Raw genomic sequence first — 21,060 nt, forward strand, 5'->3', positions numbered from 1 at the left:
AATTTTTGAAGATTTTTTGGGAATTTTTGAGGATTTTTTTGGGGATTTTTGGGGATTTTTTTCAGGATTTTTCAGAGATTTCTTGGGGATTTTTTTGCATTTTTTTGGAATTTTTTGAGGATTTTTTTGGATTTTTTTGGGAATTTTTTGAGGATTTATTGGAATTTTTTTAGGGATTTTTTGGGGATTTTTTGAGGATTTTTTGGGGATTTTTGGGGATTTTCTGGGGATTTTTCAGAGGAAAAATGGGATTTTCGAGGGAAAAAAAATTGGGGAGAAAGGGGAATTTGGGGAGGAGAAATGGGAAGAAAGGGGAATTTTGGGAGGGGTTTGGGGACTTTTGGCAATTGGGGGAATTTGGGCAATTCTGGGAGGCTGCGGACGCTGACGGCAACGGGGCCGAGCTCGTCGTCCACGCCGAAGTCATTGGAATGTTCTGGGGGAAAAATGGGAATTTTGGGAAAAGGGGGAATTTGGGGACAGTTCTTGGGGCTATCGGGGATTTTTTGGGATTTTTTCCGGGATTTTTTGGGGATTTTTGGGGATTTTTTCCGGGATTTTTTTGGATTTTTTTCGAATTTTTAAAGGATTTTTTGGGGATTTTTTTAAAGGATTTTTTGGGATTTTTTGGGGATTTTTTGGGGATTTTTTTGAGGATTTTTTGGGATTTTTTGGGGATTTTTTGAGGATTTTTTGGGGATTTTTCAGGGATTTTTCAGGGATTTTCTGGGAACTTTTGAGGATTTTTTGGGGATTTTTTGGGGATATTTTGGGGATTTTTGGGGATTTTTTTCAGGATTTTTTGGGGATTTTTGAGGATTTTTCAGGGATTTCTTGGGGATTTTTTTGCATTTTTTTCGAATTTTTTGAGGATTTTTTTGGATTTTTTGGGGATTTTTTGAGGATTTTTTGGAAATTTTTTGGGGATTTTTTGAGGATTTTTTGGGGATTTTTTTTGATTTTTGGGGGATTTTTTGGGGATTTTTTCAGGATTTTTTGGGAATTTTTGAGGATTTTTTGGGGATTTTTGGGGATTTTTTGGGGATATTTTGGGATTTTTTGGGGGACTTTTTGGGAATTTTTGAAGATTTTTTGGGAATTTTTGAGGATTTTTTTGGGGATTTTTGGGGATTTTTTTCAGGATTTTTCAGAGATTTCTTGGGGATTTTTTTGCATTTTTTTGGAATTTTTTGAGGATTTTTTTGGATTTTTTTGGGAATTTTTTGAGGATTTATTGGAATTTTTTTAGGGATTTTTTGGGGATTTTTTGAGGATTTTTTGGGGATTTTTGGGGATTTTCTGGGGATTTTTCAGAGGAAAAATGGGATTTTCGAGGGAAAAAAAATCGGGGAGAAAGGGGAATTTGGGGAGGAGAAATGGGAAGAAAGGGGAATTTTGGGAGGGGTTTGGGGACTTTTGGCAATTGGGGGAATTTGGGCAATTCTGGGAGGCTGCGGACGCTGACGGCAACGGGGCCGAGCTCGTCGTCCACGCCGAAGTCATTGGAATGTTCTGGGGGAAAAATGGGAATTTTGGGAAAAGGGGGAATTTGGGGACAGTTCTTGGGGCTATCGGGGATTTTTTGGGATTTTTTCCGGGATTTTTTGGGGATTTTTGGGGATTTTTTCCGGGATTTTTTTGGATTTTTTTCGAATTTTTAAAGGATTTTTTGGGGATTTTTTTGAGGATTTTTTGGGATTTTTTGGGGATTTTTTGGGGATTTTTTTGAGGATTTTTTGGGATTTTTTGGGGATTTTTTGAGGATTTTTTGGGGATTTTTCAGGGATTTTTCAGGGATTTTCTGGGAACTTTTGAGGATTTTTTGGGGATTTTTTGGGGATATTTTGGGGATTTTTGGGGATTTTTTTCAGGATTTTTTGGGGATTTTTTGAGGATTTTTCAGGGATTTCTTGGGGATTTTTTTGCATTTTTTTCGAATTTTTTGAGGATTTTTTTGGATTTTTTGGGGATTTTTTGAGGATTTTTTGGAAATTTTTTGGGGATTTTTTGAGGATTTTTTGGGGATTTTTTTTGATTTTTGGGGGATTTTTTGGGGATTTTTTCAGGATTTTTTGGGAATTTTTGAGGATTTTTTGGGGATTTTTGGGGGATTTTTTGGGGATATTTTGGGATTTTTTTGGGGGACTTTTTGGGAATTTTTGAAGATTTTTTGGGAATTTTTGAGGATTTTTTTGGGGATTTTTGGGGATTTTTTTCAGGATTTTTCAGAGATTTCTTGGGGATTTTTTTGCATTTTTTTGGAATTTTTTGAGGATTTTTTTGGATTTTTTTGGGAATTTTTTGAGGATTTATTGGAATTTTTTTAGGGATTTTTTGGGGATTTTTTGAGGATTTTTTGGGGATTTTTGGGGATTTTCTGGGGATTTTTCAGAGGAAAAATGGGATTTTCGAGGGAAAAAAAATTGGGGAGAAAGGGGAATTTGGGGAGGAGAAATGGGAAGAAAGGGGAATTTTGGGAGGGGTTTGGGGACTTTTGGCAATTGGGGGAATTTGGGCAATTCTGGGAGGCTGCGGACGCTGACGGCAACGGGGCCGAGCTCGTCGTCCACGCCGAAGTCATTGGAATGTTCTGTGGGAAAAATGGGAATTTTGGGAAAAGGGGGAATTTGGGGACAGTTCTTGGGGCTATCGGGGATTTTTTGGGATTTTTTCCGGGATTTTTTGGGGATTTTTGGGGATTTTTTCCGGGATTTTTTTGGATTTTTTTCGAATTTTTAAAGGATTTTTTGGGGATTTTTTTGAGGATTTTTTGGGATTTTTTGGGGATTTTTTGGGGATTTTTTTGAGGATTTTTTGGGATTTTTTGGGGATTTTTTGAGGATTTTTTGGGGATTTTTCAGGGATTTTTCAGGGATTTTCTGGGAACTTTTGAGGATTTTTTGGGGATTTTTTGGGGATATTTTGGGGATTTTTGGGGATTTTTTTCAGGATTTTTTGGGGATTTTTTGAGGATTTTTCAGGGATTTCTTGGGGATTTTTTTGCATTTTTTTCGAATTTTTTGAGGATTTTTTTGGATTTTTTGGGGATTTTTTGAGGATTTTTTGGAAATTTTTTGGGGATTTTTTGAGGATTTTTTGGGGATTTTTTTTGATTTTTGGGGGATTTTTTGGGGATTTTTTCAGGATTTTTTGGGAATTTTTGAGGATTTTTTGGGGATTTTTGGGGGATTTTTTGGGGATATTTTGGGATTTTTTTGGGGGACTTTTTGGGAATTTTTGAAGATTTTTTGGGAATTTTTGAGGATTTTTTTGGGGATTTTTGGGGATTTTTTTCAGGATTTTTCAGAGATTTCTTGGGGATTTTTTTGCATTTTTTTCGAATTTTTTGAGGATTTTTTTGGATTTTTTTGGGAATTTTTTGAGGATTTATTGGAATTTTTTTAGGGATTTTTTGGGGATTTTTTGAGGATTTTTTGGGATTTTCTGGGGATTTTTCAGAGGAAAAATGGGATTTTCGAGGGAAAAAAAATTGGGGAGAAAGGGGAATTTGGGGAGGAGAAATGGGAAGAAAGGGGAATTTTGGGAGGGGTTTGGGGACTTTTGGCAATTGGGGGAATTTGGGCAATTCTGGGAGGCTGCGGACGCTGACGGCAACGGGGCCGAGCTCGTCGTCCACGCCGAAGTCATTGGAATGTTCTGGGGGAAAAATGGGAATTTTGGGAAAAGGGGGAATTTGGGGACAGTTCTTGGGGCTATTGGGGATTTTTTGGGATTTTTTCCGGGATTTTTTGGGGATTTTTGGGGATTTTTTCCGGGATTTTTTTGGATTTTTTTCGAATTTTTAAAGGATTTTTTGGGGATTTTTTTGAGGATTTTTGAGGATTTTTTGAGGATTTTTTGGGATTTTTTTGAGGATTTTTTGGGATTTTTTGGGGATTTTTTGAGGATTTTTTGGGGATTTTTCAGGGATTTTCTGGGAACTTTTGAGGATTTTTTGGGGATTTTTTGGGGATATTTTGGGGATTTTTGGGGATTTTTTTCAGGATTTTTTGGGGATTTTTTGAGGATTTTTCAGGGATTTCTTGGGGATTTTTTTGCATTTTTTTCGAATTTTTTGAGGATTTTTTTGGATTTTTTGGGGATTTTTTGAGGATTTTTTGGAAATTTTTTGGGGATTTTTTGAGGATTTTTTGGGGATTTTTTTTGATTTTTGGGGGATTTTTTGGGGATTTTTTCAGGATTTTTTGGGAATTTTTGAGGATTTTTTGGGGATTTTTGGGGGATTTTTTGGGGATATTTTGGGATTTTTTTGGGGGACTTTTTGGGAATTTTTGAAGATTTTTTGGGAATTTTTGAGGATTTTTTTGGGGATTTTTGGGGATTTTTTTCAGGATTTTTCAGAGCTTTCTTGGGGATTTTTTTGCATTTTTTTCGAATTTTTTGAGGATTTTTTTGGATTTTTTTGGGAATTTTTTGAGGATTTATTGGAATTTTTTTAGGGATTTTTTGGGGATTTTTTGAGGATTTTTTGGGGATTTTTGGGGATTTTCTGGGGATTTTTCAGAGGAAAAATGGGATTTTCGAGGGAAAAAAAATTGGGGAGAAAGGGGAATTTGGGGAGGAGAAATGGGAAGAAAGGGGAATTTTGGGAGGGGTTTGGGGACTTTTGGCAATTGGGGGAATTTGGGCAATTCTGGGAGGCTGCGGACGCTGACGGCAACGGGGCCGAGCTCGTCGTCCACGCCGAAGTCATTGGAATGTTCTGGGGGAAAAATGGGAATTTTGGGAAAAGGGGGAATTTGGGGACAGTTCTTGGGGCTATCGGGGATTTTTTGGGATTTTTTCCGGGATTTTTTGGGGATTTTTGGGGATTTTTTGGGATTTTTTCCGGGATTTTTTTGGATTTTTTTCGAATTTTTAAAGGATTTTTTGGGGATTTTTTTGAGGATTTTTGAGGATTTTTTGGGATTTTTTGGGATTTTTTTGAGGATTTTTTGGGATTTTTTGGGGATTTTTTGAGGATTTTTTGGGGATTTTTCAGGGATTTTCTGGGAACTTTTGAGGATTTTTTGGGGATTTTTTGGGGATATTTTGGGGATTTTTGGGGATTTTTTTCAGGATTTTTTGGGGATTTTTTGAGGATTTTTCAGGGATTTCTTGGGGATTTTTTTGCATTTTTTTCGAATTTTTTGAGGATTTTTTTGGATTTTTTGGGGATTTTTTGAGGATTTTTTGGAAATTTTTTGGGGATTTTTTGAGGATTTTTTGGGGATTTTTTTTGATTTTTGGGGGATTTTTTGGGGATTTTTTCAGGATTTTTTGGGAATTTTTGAGGATTTTTTGGGGATTTTTGGGGGATTTTTTGGGGATATTTTGGGATTTTTTTGGGGGACTTTTTGGGAATTTTTGAAGATTTTTTGGGAATTTTTGAGGATTTTTTTGGGGATTTTTGGGGATTTTTTTCAGGATTTTTCAGAGCTTTCTTGGGGATTTTTTTGCATTTTTTTCGAATTTTTTGAGGATTTTTTTGGATTTTTTTGGGAATTTTTTGAGGATTTATTGGAATTTTTTTAGGGATTTTTTGGGGATTTTTTGAGGATTTTTTGGGATTTTCTGGGGATTTTTCAGAGGAAAAATGGGATTTTCGAGGGAAAAAAAATTGGGGAGAAAGGGGAATTTGGGGAGGAGAAATGGGAAGAAAGGGGAATTTTGGGAGGGGTTTGGGGACTTTTGGCAATTGGGGGAATTTGGGCAATTCTGGGAGGCTGCGGACGCTGACGGCAACGGGGCCGAGCTCGTCGTCCACGCCGAAGTCATTGGAATGTTCTGTGGGAAAAATGGGAATTTTGGGAAAAGGGGGAATTTGGGGACAGTTCTTGGGGCTATCGGGGATTTTTTGGGATTTTTTCCGGGATTTTTTGGGGATTTTTGGGGATTTTTTCCGGGATTTTTTTGGATTTTTTTCGAATTTTTAAAGGATTTTTTGGGGATTTTTTTGAGGATTTTTTGGGATTTTTTGGGGATTTTTTGGGGATTTTTTGAGGATTTTTTGGGGATTTTTCAGGGACTTTCTGGGAACTTTTGAGGATTTTTTGGGGATTTTTTGGGGATATTTTGGGGATTTTTGGGGATTTTTTTCAGGATTTTTTGGGGATTTTTTGAGGATTTTTCAGGGATTTCTTGGGGATTTTTTTGCATTTTTTTCGAATTTTTTGAGGATTTTTTTGGATTTTTTGCGGATTTTTTGAGGATTTTTTGGGGATTTTTTTCAGGATTTTTTGGGAATTTTTGAGGATTTTTTGGGGATTTTTGGGGGATTTTTTGGGGATATTTTGGGATTTTTTTGGGGGACTTTTTGGGAATTTTTGAAGATTTTTTGGGAATTTTTGAGGATTTTTTTGGGGATTTTGGGGGATTTTTTTCAGGATTTTTCAGAGCTTTCTTGGGGATTTTTTTGCATTTTTTTCGAATTTTTTGAGGATTTTTTTGGATTTTTTTGGGAATTTTTTGAGGATTTATTGGAATTTTTTTAGGGATTTTTTGGGGATTTTTTGAGGATTTTTTGGGATTTTCTGGGGATTTTTCAGAGGAAAAATGGGATTTTCGAGGGAAAAAAAATTGGGGAGAAAGGGGAATTTGGGGAGGAGAAATGGGAAGAAAGGGGAATTTTGGGAGGGGTTTGGGGACTTTTGGCAATTGGGGGAATTTGGGCAATTCTGGGAGGCTGCGGACGCTGACGGCAACGGGGCCGAGCTCGTCGTCCACGCCGAAGTCATTGGAATGTTCTGTGGGAAAAATGGGAATTTTGGGAAAAGGGGGAATTTGGGGACAGTTCTTGGGGCTATCGGGGATTTTTTGGGATTTTTTCCGGGATTTTTTGGGGATTTTTGGGGATTTTTTGGGATTTTTTCCGGGATTTTTTTGGATTTTTTTCGAATTTTTAAAGGATTTTTTGGGGATTTTTTTGAGGATTTTTTGAGGATTTTTTGGGATTTTTTTGAGGATTTTTGGGGATTTTTTGGGGATTTTTTGAGGATTTTTTTGGGGATTTTTCAGGGATTTTCTGGGAACTTTTGAGGATTTTTTGGGGATTTTTTGGGGATTTTTGGGGATTTTTTTCAGGATTTTTTGGGGATTTTTTGAGGATTTTTCAGGGAATTCTTGGGGATTTTTTTGCATTTTTTTCGAATTTTTTGAGGATTTTTTTGGATTTTTTGGGGATTTTTTGAGGATTTTTGAGGATTTTTTGAGGATTTTTTGAGGATTTTTTGGGATTATTTTTGAGGATTTTTTGGAAATTTTTTGGGGATTTTTTGAGGATTTTTTGGGGATTTTTTTTGATTTTTGGGGGATTTTTTGGGGATTTTTTCAGGATTTTTTGGGAATTTTTGAGGATTTTTTGGGGATTTTTGGGGGATTTTTTGGGGATATTTTGGGATTTTTTTGGGGGACTTTTTGGGAATTTTTGAAGATTTTTTGGGAATTTTTGAGGATTTTTTTGGGGATTTTTGGGGATTTTTTTCAGGATTTTTCAGAGATTTCTTGGGGATTTTTTTGCATTTTTTTCGAATTTTTTGAGGATTTTTTTGGATTTTTTTGGGAATTTTTTTGAGGATTTATTGGAATTTTTTTAGGGATTTTTTGGGGGATTTTTGGGGGATTTTTTGGGGATTTTTTGGGGATTTTTCAGGGATTTTCTGGGAACTTTTGAGGATTTTTTGGGGATTTTTTTGAGGATTTTTCAGGGATTTCATGGGGATTTTTTTGCATTTTTTTCGAATTTTTTGAGGATTTTTTTTGGATTTTTTTGGGAATTTTTTGAGGATTTATTGGAATTTTTTTAGGGATTTTTTGGGGATTTTTTGAGGATTTTTTGAGGATTTTTGAGGATTTTTTGAGGATTTTTTTGGGTTTTTTTTTTTTTATTTTTGGGGGATTTTTGGGGGATTTTTTGTGGGATTTTTTTTGGATTTTTTTCGAATTTTTTTCGGATTTTTTGGGGATTTTTTGGGGATTTTTTGAGGATTTTTGAGGATTTTTTTGGAATTTTTGGGGATATTTTTTTTTTGGATTTTTGGGGGATTTTTGGGGGATTTTTTGGGGAAATTGGGAAATCCCAAAAAAAGCCCCAAAAAATTCTCAAAAAAATCCCTAAAAATCCCCCAAAAAGTCACAACAGATTCCCAAAAAAATCCCCAAAAAATCCCCAAAAAATCCCCAAAAAATCCCCAAAAAATCCCCAAAAAATCCCCAAAAAATCCCCAAAAAAACCAAAAAAATCCCCGAAAAATCCCAAAAAAATCTCCAAAAAATCCCCCAAAAATCCCAATAAAAAAGCCTAAAAAATCCCCCAAAAAAGCCTAAAAATACTTCAAAAATCCCCAAAAAATCCCCAAAAATCCTTAAAAAATTCCAAAAAAATCCCCAGAAATCCCCAAAAAAAAATCTCCAAAAAATCCCCAAAAAATCCCTAATAAAATCCCTAAAAATCCCCAAAAAACTCCAAAAAAATCTCCAAAAAATCCCTGAAAAGTCCAAAAAAATCCCCCAAAAATTCCCAAAAAATCCTCAAAAAATCCCCAAAAATCCCAAAAAAAATCTCCTAAAAATCCCCAAAAAATCCCTCAAAAAATCTGAAAAAATTCCCAAAAAATCCCCAAAAATCCTTTAAAAATCTCAAAAAAATCCACAAAAAATCCCCAAAAATCCTTAAAAAATTCCAAAAAAATCCCCAAAAATCCTCAAAAAAATCCCCAAAAAAACCCAAAAAAATCCCCAAAAATCCCCAAAAAATCCCAAAAAATCCCCCACAAATCCCCAAAAAAAGCCTAAAAAATCCCCAAAAAACCCCAAAAAATCCCCAAAAATCCCCAAAAAATCCCTGAAAAATCCCAAAAAATCCCCCAAAAATCCCCCAAAAAAACCTAAAATATCCCTAAAAAATCCTTTAAAAATCCTTAAAAAATTCCACAAAAATCCACAAAAATCCCAAAAAAAATCCCAAAAAAAATCCCTAAAAAATCCCCAAAAAATCCTCAAAAATTCCCAGAACATCCCCAAAAAATTTCCAAAAAATCCCGAAAAAATCCCTGAAAAATCCCCCAAAAATCCCCAAAAAAATCCACAAAAAATCCCCAAAAACCCCCAAAAAAAAATCTCAAAAAAATCTCAAAAAAATCCCCAAAAAATCTCCTGAAAATCCCCAAAAAATCCCCAAAAAATCCCCAAAAAGCCTTAAAAAATTCCAAAAAAAACCCCAAAAATCCTTTAAAAATCCCAAAAAAAAATCCCCAAAAAATCTGAAAAAATCCCCAAAAAATCCCCAAAAATTCCTTAAAACTTTCCAAAAAAATCCCCAAAAATCCCCAAAAAAATCCCCAAAAAATCTGAAAAAATCCCAAAAAAATCCCCAAAAAATCTGAAAAAATCCCCAAAAATCCTTCAAAAATTCCAAAAAAATCCCCAAAATTCCCCAAAAAATCCCCCCAAAAAAATCTGAAAAAATCCCCAAAAAATCCCCAAAAATCCTTAAAAAATTCCAAAAAAATCCCCAAAAATTCCTTAAAAAATTCCAAAAAAATCCCCAAAAATCCCCAAAAAATCTGAAAAAATCCCCAAAAAATCCCCAAAAATCCTTCAAAAATTCAAAAAAATCCCCAAAAATCCCCAAAAAATCCTTAAAAAAATTCCAAAAAAACCCCCAAAAAAATCCCCAAAAAATCCCCAAAAAATCTGAAAAAAATCCCCAAAAATTCCTTAAAAAACTCCAAAAAAATCCCCTAAAAATCCCCAAAAATCCTTCAAAAATTCCAAAAAAATCCCCAAAAATCCCCAAAAAATCCTTAAAAAAATTCCAAAAAAACCCTCAAAAATCCCCAAAAATCCCCAAAAAAACCCCCAAAAAAATCCCCAAAAAATCCCCAAAAAATCTGAAAAAAATCCCCAAAAATTCCTTAAAAAACTCCAAAAAAATCCCCTAAAAATCCCCAAAAATCCTTCAAAAATTCCAAAAAAATCCCCAAAAATCCCCAAAAAATCCTTAAAAAAATTCCAAAAAAACCCTCAAAAATCCCCAAAAATCCCCAAAAAAATTCCCAAAAAAATCCCCAAAAATCCCCAAAAAAATCCCCAAAAAATCTGAAAAAATCCCCAAAAAATCCCCAAAATTTCCTTAATAAATTCCAAAAAAATCCCCAAAAATCCCCAAAAAAATCCCCAAAAAAATCCCCAAAAATTCCTTAATAAATTCCAAAAAAATCCCCAAAAATCCCCCAAAAAATCCCCAAAAAAATCCCCAAAAAATCCCCAAAAAATCTGAAAAAATCCCCAAAAATTCCTTAAAAAATTCCAAAAAAATCCCCAAAAATCCCCAAAAAAATCCCCAAAAAATCCCAAAAAAATCTGAAAAAATCCCCAAAAAATCCCCAAAAAATCCTTCCAAAATTCCAAAAAAATCCCCAAAAATCCCCAAAAATTCCTTAATAAATTCCAAAAAATCCCCAAAAATCCCAAAAAAATCCCCAAAAAAATCCCCAAAAATTCCTTAAAAAATTCCAAAAAAATCCCCAAAAATCCCCCAAAAAATCCCCAAAAAAATCCCCCAAAAATCCCCAAAAAATCTGAAAAAATCCCCAAAAATTCCTTAAAAAATTCCAAAAAAATCCCCTAAAAATCCCCAAAAATCCTTCCAAAATTCCAAAAAAATCCCCAAAAAATCCCCAAAAAAAATCCCCAAAAATCCTTTAAAAATCCTTCAAAAATCCACATAAAATCCCCAAAAAGTCCTTAAAAAATTCCAAAAAAATCCCCAAAAATCCCCAAAAAATCTGAAAAAATCCCCAAAAAATCCCCAAAAATCCTTAAAAAATTCCAAAAAAATCCCCAAAAATATCCCCAAAAAATCCCAAAAAAATCTGAAAAAATCCCCAAAAAATCCCAAAAAAATCCTTCCAAAATTCAAAAAAAATCCCCAAAAATCCCCAAAAAATCCTTAAAAAAATTCCAAAAAAACCCCCAAAAAAATCTCAAAAAATCTCAAAAAAATCCCCAAAAATGCCCAAAAAATCCCAAAAAATCCCCCACAAATCCCCCAAAAAATCCCCAAAAAATCCCCAAGAAATCCCCAAAAAATCCCCCCAAAAAAATCCCGAAAAAAAAAACCAAAAAATCCCCAAAAAACCCAAAAAATCCCCAAAAAATCCCTGAAAAATCCCAAAAAATCCCCCAAAAATCCCCAAAAAAAGCCTAAAATATCCCCAAAAAATCCCCAAAAATCCTTAAAAAATTCCACAAAAATCCACAAAAATCCCAAAAAAACCCCTAAAAAATTCCAAAAAAATCCCCAAAAAATCCCTGAAAAATCCCAAAAAATCCTCAAAAAATCCCCCAAAAAATCCTCAAAAATCCCCAAAAAAATCCCCAAAAAAATCCCCAAAAAATCCCCAAAAAAATCCCCAAAAAATCTGAAAAAAATCCCCAAAAAATCCCCAAAAATCCTTAAAAAATTCCAAAAAAATCCCCAAAAATCCCAAAAAATCCTTTAAAAATTCCTAAAAATCCCCAAAAATCCCCAAAAAAATCCCCAAAAAAATCCCCAAAAAAATCCCCAAAAAAATCCCCAAAAAAATCCCCAAAAAATCCCCAAAAAATCCCCAAAAAAATCCCCAAAAAATCCCCAAAAAATCTGAAAAAATCCCCAAAAAATCCTTAAAAAAATTCCAAAAAAACCCCCAAAAAAATCTCAAAAAATCTCAAAAAAATCCCCAAAAATCCCAAAAAATCCTTTAAAAATTCCAAAAAAATCCCCAAAAATCCCCAAAAAAATCCCCAAAAAAATCCCCAAAAATCCCCAAAAAAATCCCCAAAAAAATCCCCAAAAAATCCCCAAAAAATCCCCAAAAAAATCCCCAAAAAAATCTGAAAAAAATCCCCAAAAAATCCTTAAAAAAATTCCAAAAAAACCCCCAAAAAAATCTCAAAAAATCTCAAAAAAATCCCCAAAAATCCCCCAACCCCCCCCCAAAGAAACCCCCGAAGAAATCCCCTCCCCTCCCCCTCCCCTCCCCTCCCCTCCCCTCCCCCTCCCCTCCCCTCCCCCCCCACCTTTGCCATGGAAGTATTCCCGGTAGTAGCGCGCCCCGAGGTCGGCGTGTTCCACGCCGCAGCCGCGCGGCCTCCGGCCGTTCCTGGGCCGTTCCCTCGGCGGCTCCAGCACCGAAACTCCGGCGTTGGCCGCTCCGCGTTCCGCCAACGTCGCCGGCGACGCCGATCCGGCGAAGCTGACGTCGCGTTCCCCGCGCCCGCCGCCGATCTCGTTGCGGAAGTGAGGGCAGCTCAACAAGAGCTCGTTGCTGGTGTCGTCGCCTAAATCCCGTTCCAAGTTTTCCTTGCGGTTGGAATCCTCCGCGCCGCAAAAGCCGGGCTCGGATCCCGCCGAAGCGGCCGACGCGCCCGTCGCCGTGTTCCGACGGCGCGTTCCGGCGCCGACGACGGAAACGGCCTCGAAGAAAATGCTCTGAACGTCAAAATGGGCGAAACCTTTCCGGCAGATCCAAGATTTTGCCGGTTCCGGGACTCGGGGTTCTTCGGGGTCTTTGGCATCGCCGTCGTGCCGGGAGTTGCGCAGCTTCTTGAAGACGGAGTCGTCGTTTTTGACGCAGCGCCGGCGCGGTTTCTCCTTGCGCCGCGGCGTTTCCGCGCCGACGGCGCAAAATTCCGGTTTTTTAGTCCGGAATTCGTCGAGCATCTCGAAGAAGCTTTGCTCCGGAATTCCTTGGACGTCGATGGAAGAGGTGCTGCCGTACTCGCGGAACAATCCGGCGCCGCCGACGCAATTCCCGCGCGCCTCCGGCGTCTCTTCGGGATCGCACTCGCTCAACGTCGCCTCGCTGCTGCTCCGCTGACGCAACGGAATTCCCGAAAATCCCGCTTGGAATTCCGCGTCCTTGCAGCGTCGGCCGGCTCTTCGAGCCGAGCGGTGAAAGGGTCGGAAATCCCCGGAATTCCCGGCGGATCCGTCGGAAACTTTGGCGCGCGGGGGCCACTCGGCCACGCGGGCGCGGACGCCCATTTTGGGAACGTTGGGGATGTCGGAGCGTTGGGAATTCATGATCCCGGCGGGAATTGCGGGATGAGGGAGGGGCTCACGGCAAGAGCGGGATTCGGTCGGGGGAAAACGGGAAGGGAGGAAGGAACGGCGGGAAAAGGGCGGAGCGGCGGCGGCGACGCATGGCGGGAGATCTGCGGGGAGGAAATGGGAATTCTGGGAATTCTGCAGGGAGCGAATTCGGGAATTTCCGGGGAATTTTCACGGAAATAAATCCGGGAATATCGATGGAATTAAATGCGGGAATTCCAGGGGATTTTTGGGGAATAAATTTGGGAATTTAATGGAATTAAATGCGGGAAGTTCAGGGGATTTTTGCGGGAATAAATTCGGGAATTTCAGGGGATTTTTGGGGAATTTTCGTGGAAATAAATCCAGAAATTTCATGGAATTAAATGTGAAAATTCCAGAGGATTTTAGGGAATTTTTGCAGAATAAATTCGGGAATTTCAGGGGATTTTTGGAGAATTTTTGTGGGAATAAATCCCGAAATATCATGGAATAAAATGTGAAAATTCCAGAGGATTTTAGGGAATTTTCACGGAAATAAATCCGGGAATATCAATGGAATTAAATGCAGGAATTTCAGGGGATTTCTGGGGAATTTTCGTGGAAATAAATCCAGAAATTTCATGGAATTAAATGTGAAAATTCCAGAGGATTTTAGGGAATTTTTGCGGAATAAATTCGGGAATTTCAGGGGATTTTTGGGGCATTTTCGTGGGAATAAATCCCGAAATATCATGGAATTAAATGTGAAAATTCCAGGGAATTTTAGGAAATTTTTGTGGGAATAAATTCTGGAATTCCAGGGAGGTTTTGGGAATTTTCATGGAAATAAATCCAGAAATTTCATGGAATTAAATGTGAAAATTCCAGAGGATTTTAGGGAATTTTTGTGGGAATAAATTTGGGAATTTCAGGGGATTTTTGGGGAATTTTTGTGGAAATAAATCCAGAAATTTCATGGAATTAAACGCAAAAATTTCCAGGGATATTTTTGTGGAATAAATTCAGGAACTCCAGAGGATTTTTCGGAATTTTTGTGGAATAAATTCGGGAATTTCAGGGGATTTTTGGGGGAATTTTCGTGGGAATAAATCCCGAAATATCATGGAATTAAATCTGAAAATTCCAGGGAATTTTAGGGAATTTTTGTGGGAATAAATTCGGGAATTCCAGGGGGGTTTGGGGAATTTTTGTGGGAATAAATTTGGGAATTTAATGGAATTAAAAGCAAAAATTTCAGGGGATTTTTGGGGAATTTCACGGAAATAAATCCGGGAATATCATGGAATTAAATGTGGGAATTTCAGAGGATTTCAGAGGATTTTTGTGGGAATAAATTCGGGAATTTCAGGGGATTTTGGGGGAATTTTTGTGGGAATAAATTCGGGAATTTCAGGGGATTTTTCTGGGATTTTTGTGGGAATAAATTCGGGAATTTCATGGAATTAAATGCAAAAATTCCAGGGAATTTTTGTGGAGTAAATTCGAGAATTTCAGGGGATTTTTGGGGGAATTTTTGCAGAATAAATTCGGGAATTTCAGGGGATTTTTGGGAATTTTTGTGGGAATAAATTCGGGAATTTTAGGGGATTTGGGGGAATTTTCATGGAAATAAATCCGGAAATATCATGGAATTAAATGCAAAAATTTCAGGGGATTTTTGGGGAATTTTTATGGAATAAATTCGCGAATTTCAGGGGATTTTTGGGAATTTTTGTGGGAGTAAATTTTGGAATTTCATGGAAATAAATCCAGAAATTCCAGGAGACTTTTTAGGAATTTTTTGTGGCAATAAATCCAGAAATTCCGGGAGATTTTTTGGGAAGTTTATGGGAAAAAAAATGGGAAAAAAGCTGGAAAAATCAGGATAAAGTTGGGCCCCCACTATGGCTTTATCTGATAAACTCTAATTAATGCTAATTAACTCTAATTAATGCTAATTAACTCTAATTAATGCTAATTAACCTCCAAAATATTCCCACACATCAGAAATAAATTGAAAAAAAAAAAATCTGAAATTAACCCCCAAAAATAAGAAATAAATCCCAAAAAACCCCAAATTAAATCCCAGAATTAACTAATTAATCTCAGAATTAACTAATTAATCCCAGAATTAACTAATTAATCTCAGAATTAACTAATTAATCCCAGAATTAACTAATTAATCCCACAATTAACTAATTAATCTCAGAATTAACTAATTAATCCCAGAATTAACTAATTAATCCCACAATTAACTAATTAATCCCACAATTAACTAATCAATCCCCAAATTAACTAATTAATCTCAGAATTAACTAATTAATCCCAGAATTAACTAATTAATCTCAGAATTAACTAATTAATCCCAGAATTAACTAATTAATCCCAGAATTAACTAATTAATCTCAGAATTAACTAATTAATCCCAGAATTAACTAATTAATCCCACAATTAACTAATCAATCCCCAAATTAACTAATTAATCTCAGAATTAACTAATTAATCTCAGAATTAACTAATTAATCCCAGAATTAACTAATCAATCCCACAATTAACTAATTAATCCCACAATTAACTAATCAATCCCACAATTAACTAATTAATCCCAGAATTAACTAATTAATCCCAGAATTAACTAATCAATCCCACAATTAACTAATTAATCCCAGAATTAACTAATTAATCCCAGAATTAACTAATCAATCCCACAATTAACTAATTAATCCCAGAATTAACTAATCAATCCCCAAATTAACTAATTAATCTCAGAATTAACTAATTAATCCCAGAATTAACTAATTAATCCCAGAATTAACTAATCAATCCCACAATTAACTAATTAATCCCCAAATTAAGTAATTAATCCCCAAAACCAGGAGAATTTCCCCCTGTAATTAGGTCAGGCCTGGAGCTCGTTAACGAGGGATTCATTAGGGACTCGTTAATGAGGGAGCCATTAATTAGCAATACATTCATTAAGAGTTTTGTTAATTAGAAATTCATAAATGAGGAATTTGGTAATAAGAAATTCATCATTAAGGGATTCATTAATTAGGAGTTCATTAATGAGGGATTCATTAATTAGGAGTTAATTAATGAGGGATTCATTAATGAGAGATTCATTAATTAGGAGTTCATTAATGAGGGATTCATTAGTGAGAGATTCATTAATTAGGAGTTCATTAATGAGGGATTCATTAATGAGAGATTCATTAATTAGGAGTTCATTAATGAGGGATTCATTAATTAGGAGTTCATTAATGAGGGATTCATTAGTGAGAGATTCATTAGTGAGGGATTCATTAATGAGGGATTCATTAATTAGGAGTTCATTAATTAGGAGTTCATTAATGAGGGATTCATTAATTAGGAGTTCATTAATGAGGGATTCATTAGTGAGAGATTCATTAATTAGGAGTTCATTAATGAGGGATTCATTAATTAGGAGTTCATTAATTAGGAGTTCACTAATGAGGGATTCATTAATTAGGAGTTCATTAATGAGGAGTTCATTAATGAGGGATTCATTAATTAGGAGTTCATTAATTAGGAGTTCATTAATGAGGGATTCATTAATTAGGAGTTCATTAATTAGGAGTTCATTAATGAGGGATTCATTAATTAGAAGTTCATTAATGAGGGATTCATTAGTGAGGGATTCATTAATGAGGGCTTCATTAATAGGAATTCATTAATGAGAGATTAATTAATGAGGAATTCATTAATGAGGGATTCACTGATGAAAGCTTCATTAATGATAGATTAATTAATGGATTAATTAATGAGGGATTCATTAATGATGGATTAATTAATGAGGAATTCACTAATGAGGGATTGGTTAATTAGGGGTTCATTAATGAGGGATTCATTAATAAGAAATTCATTAATCAGGGAGTCATTAATAAGCAATTTGTTAATGAAGGCTTCACTAATGAGGGATTAATTAATTAGGAATTTATTAAAAGGGATTCATTAATGATGGATTAATTAATGAGGAATTCATTAATGAGGGCTTCATTAATAGGAATTCATTAATGAGAGATTAATTAATGAGGAATTCATGAATGAGGGATTCACTGATGAAAGCTTCATTAATGATAGATTAATTAATGGATTAATTAATGAGGGATTCATTAATGATGGATTAATTAATGATGGATTAATTAATGAGGAATTCACTAATGAGGGATTGGTTAATTAGGGATTCATTAATGAGGGATTCATTAATTAGGAGTTCATTAATGAGGGATTCATTAGTGAGAGATTCATTAATTAGGAGTTCATTAATGAGGGATTCATTAATGAGGGATTCATTAGTGAGGGATTCATTAATTAGGAGTTCATTAATGAGGGATTCATTAGTGAGAGATTCATTAATTAGAAGTTCATTAATGAGGGATTCATTAGTGAGAGATTCATTAATGATGGATTAATTAATGAGGAATTCATGAATGAGGGATTCACTGATGAAAGCTTCATTAATGATAGATTAATTAATGGATTCATTAATGAGGGATTCATTAATGATGGATTAATTAATGAGGAATTCACTAATGAGGGATTGGTTAATTAGGGGTTCATTAATGAAGGATTCATTAATTAGGAGTTCATTAATGAGGGATTCATTAATGAGGGATTGGTTAGTTAGGGATTCATTAATGAAGGATTCATTAATGATGGATTAATTAAAGAGGATTTCATTAATGAGGGATTCACTGTTGATAGAATAATTAATGATGAATTCATTAATGAGGGACTCATTAATTAAACGAGGGGCCCAGAGTGGGGGAAGGGAAAATGGGAGACCCCAAAAAGCAGCTGGAGCTCATTTGCATAATGAAGGGGCGTTAATTAGGGGAGGGTTAATTAATGGGGGTGGGGCAGTTCTGGGAGGATTTGGGGATTTTGGGGGGAAATTTTGGGATTTTGGGGGAATTTTTGGAAATTCTGGGAAGGTTTGGGGGAGTTTGGGGAATTTTGGGGGATTTTTTTGGGATTTTTCAGGGATTTTTGGGGGGGGTTTTGGGATTTTTTGGGGTTTTTTGGGGATTTTTGGGGTTTTTTGGGGATTTTTTGGGGGGGGATTTTTGGGATTTTTTGGGGGTTTCTGGGGCGATTTTTGGGATTTTTTGGGGTGTTTTGGGGATTTTTTGGGGATTTGTCAAGGATATTTTTGGGGGGCAGATTTGGGATTTTTTTGGGATTTTTTTAAAGTTTTTTTGGGGTCTGGGGCGGTTTGAGGAGAATTTTGGGGTTTTTTTGGGGGGGGGTTCTGGAGCAGTTTTGGGATTTTTGGGGGTTTTTTTTGGTGGGTCTGGGGCAGTTTTAGGAGATTTTTGGGATTTTTTAGGTATTTTTGGGTGGGAGTTTTGGGATTGTTTTGGGATTTTGGGAATTTTTTAGGGGATTTTTGGGATTTTCCGGGGGAGTTTTGGGATTTTTTGGGGGATTTTTATTTTTGGATCTGGGGTGGTTTTGGGGAATTTTCGGGGGGGAAATTTGGGTGACTTTAAGGGGAAATTTGGGAGATTTTTTTTTTTAAGGGGAATTTGGGTGAATTTTTGGGGAAATTTGGGTGAATTTTTGGGGGAAATTTGGGTGAATTTTTGGGGGAAATTTGGGTGAACTTTAGGGGAATTTTGGGTGATTTTTTGGGGTGTTTTCAGCCCTACCTGAGCCTGAGGGCACCAAATCCCTTCTGAACGCTGGGAGAGGAGAAATAAATTAATATTAATTAATATGATTAATTAAAACAATTAATTAGAGAAATAATTAAATCTTTTGCATGGTGATTTTAGAGAATTTTACTAAAAAACAATGAGAAAAATTGGGGGATAAAAACCAAAATATTCCTTTTTTTTTTTTTTCAAGGAAAAAAATAATTTAAGAGAAAGCAAAGGAAAGCTGGCCCAAAACATCAAAATTTTTCATCAAAATCCAACCCCAGAACCCCAAAATCCCAATTTTTCCCTGAAAATCCAACCCTAAATCCTGTCAGGAACCAAAATTTCCCCAAAAATCCCATTTTTTTTCCCCACAAAATCCAAACTTAAATCCCCTCAGAAATCCCAAATATCCACAAAATCCCAATTTTCCCTAAAAATCCAACCCCAAATCCTGTCAGGAACCCAAATTTCCCCAAAAATCAATTTTTTTTCCCTCAAAATCCAACCCTAAATCCCCTCAGGAAACCCAAATTAGAATATTTTTCCTCAAAATCCAGCCCTAAATCCCCTCAGAAATCCCAAATTTCCCAAAAATCAAAATTTTTTCCCTCAAAATCCAACCCTAAATCCCCTCAGGAACCTCAAATTCTCCCAAATTATTTTTTTCCCTCAAAATCCAGCCCTGAATCCCCTCAGAAATCCCAAATTTCCCCTAAATCCCAATTTTTTCCCTCAAAATCCAACCCCAAGTCCCCCCATAAATCAAATTTCCCCCTGAAAACCGAACACTAAGTCCCCTCAGCAACCCCAAAATCTCTTTTTTTCCCCCTCAAAATACCTCCCTGAACCTCTCAGAAACCCTAAATTGCCCCAAAATCCACAATTTTTGCCTCCAAAATCCAACCCTAAGTCCCCTCAGGGAGCCAAGAGTTCCCCTAAATCCCAATTTTTCCTCTCAAAATCCAGCCCCGAATCCCCTCAGAAATCCCAAATTTTCCTAAAATCCCAATTCTTCCCTCAAAACCCAACCCTAAATCCCGTCAGGAACCTCAAATTCTCCCAGATTAGAATTTTTTTCCTCAAAATCCAATCGAAAACCCCTCAGAAATCCCAATTTTTTTCCCCTAAATCCCAATTTTTTTCCCCTAATCCAAATTTTTCCCTCAAAATCCAACCCTAAATCCCCTCAGGGAGCCAAAATTTCCCCTAAATCCCCATTTTTCCTTCAAAATCCGACCCCAAATCCCCTCAGGGACCCCAAATCCCCTCAGGGACCCCAAATCCCCTAACCCCCCCCCCCCCCCCCAATAAATCAAATTTCCCCCTGAAAACCGAACACTAAATCCCGTCAGCAACCCCCAAACAGCAATTTCTTCCCTCAAAACACCCCCTGGAACCTTTCAATCACCCTAAAATCCCTCAGAAATCCCCCCCCAAAATTCCAATTTCCCCCTCAAAACAAGCCCCGCGAGCCCCTCCCCTCCCTCAGGGGCTCTCCCCCTCAGAACTACAACTCCCGGCAGCGCCCGCCGGGCACCGGGAAAAAAAAACCCCCGGGGGTGATTCCCGAGGATTCCGGGCCCTCACGCAACGCCGCCTTCCTTTTTTTCAAGGCCTAAAAAACAAAAAAAATAATAATATCCCCCTCTCCAGGCCTTAAACCCGGGCCTTACCCGAGAACGGCGGAAACGGCGGCAGCGGAGTCCCCCTCCCGGCCACCCCCGCGCCCGGCGGGGGTCTGAAGGGAAGGGAAGGGGGGGAGCGGTTGTCACTCACCGGCGGAGCGAGCGCTGCGGCCAATGGGGGGGCGAAGCGGAAGCGGCGCGAGCGCGGCGGCCAATGAGGGGGGGCGGTGCGAGCGCACCGGCCAATGAGACCACCCCCCTCTCTCCCCGGCACCGCGTCCGCCGGTGCTGGCGGAAAGGCCCGAGCGAGGCCCGAACGCGTTCGGGGCGGGGCTTAGGAAAAGGCGGGAAGACCGCCGGGCCGCTAGGGGGCGCTGGAGGTTTGGTGGGGAGGGAGGGAGAGAGGGGGGAGCGTCTTAAAGGCGCAGGATGTGGTTTGGGGATTGGGGGAAACAACGGGGGAATTTAGGGGTGTTCCACCCCACTAAATTAGGGGTGCCGCTGGGAAATTGAGGAGCCCTTAATAGCGGGGAGAGTTCAAACTGGGGAATGGTCCAAACTGGGGATCTTCCCCTTAAAGTGGGAATCCCTTTTGATACTGGGACTGCTCCAAACTGGGCCCCTCCTTTCTAAACTGGAACTCCGCGATGTGGGGAGGCCCCCAAAATGGGAATTCCCAACGTCAAACTGGGGATCTCCCCTCCTCCCAAAC

General features: G+C 37.4%; 1 protein-coding gene across 1 annotated transcript in view; it reads right to left on the bottom strand.

Annotated features, from left to right (window-relative positions):
* The window catches only part of LOC134055970 (signal-induced proliferation-associated 1-like protein 3), a 62,852-nt gene extending 42,202 nt beyond the window's left edge, over positions 1–20,650 (bottom strand). Inside the window, 3 exon segments of the mRNA XM_062512443.1 lie at positions 12,064–13,200; positions 18,730–18,762; positions 20,500–20,650. Of these exon segments, the coding sequence (XP_062368427.1) occupies positions 12,064–13,069 (1,006 nt within the window). The 5' untranslated portion in view covers positions 13,070–13,200; positions 18,730–18,762; positions 20,500–20,650.
* Between the last annotated feature and the right edge of the window lie 410 nt (positions 20,651–21,060).

This window comes from Cinclus cinclus, chromosome 37, assembly GCF_963662255.1.
Source record: "Cinclus cinclus chromosome 37, bCinCin1.1, whole genome shotgun sequence".
In the NCBI taxonomy this organism is placed as follows: domain Eukaryota; kingdom Metazoa; phylum Chordata; class Aves; order Passeriformes; family Cinclidae; genus Cinclus; species Cinclus cinclus.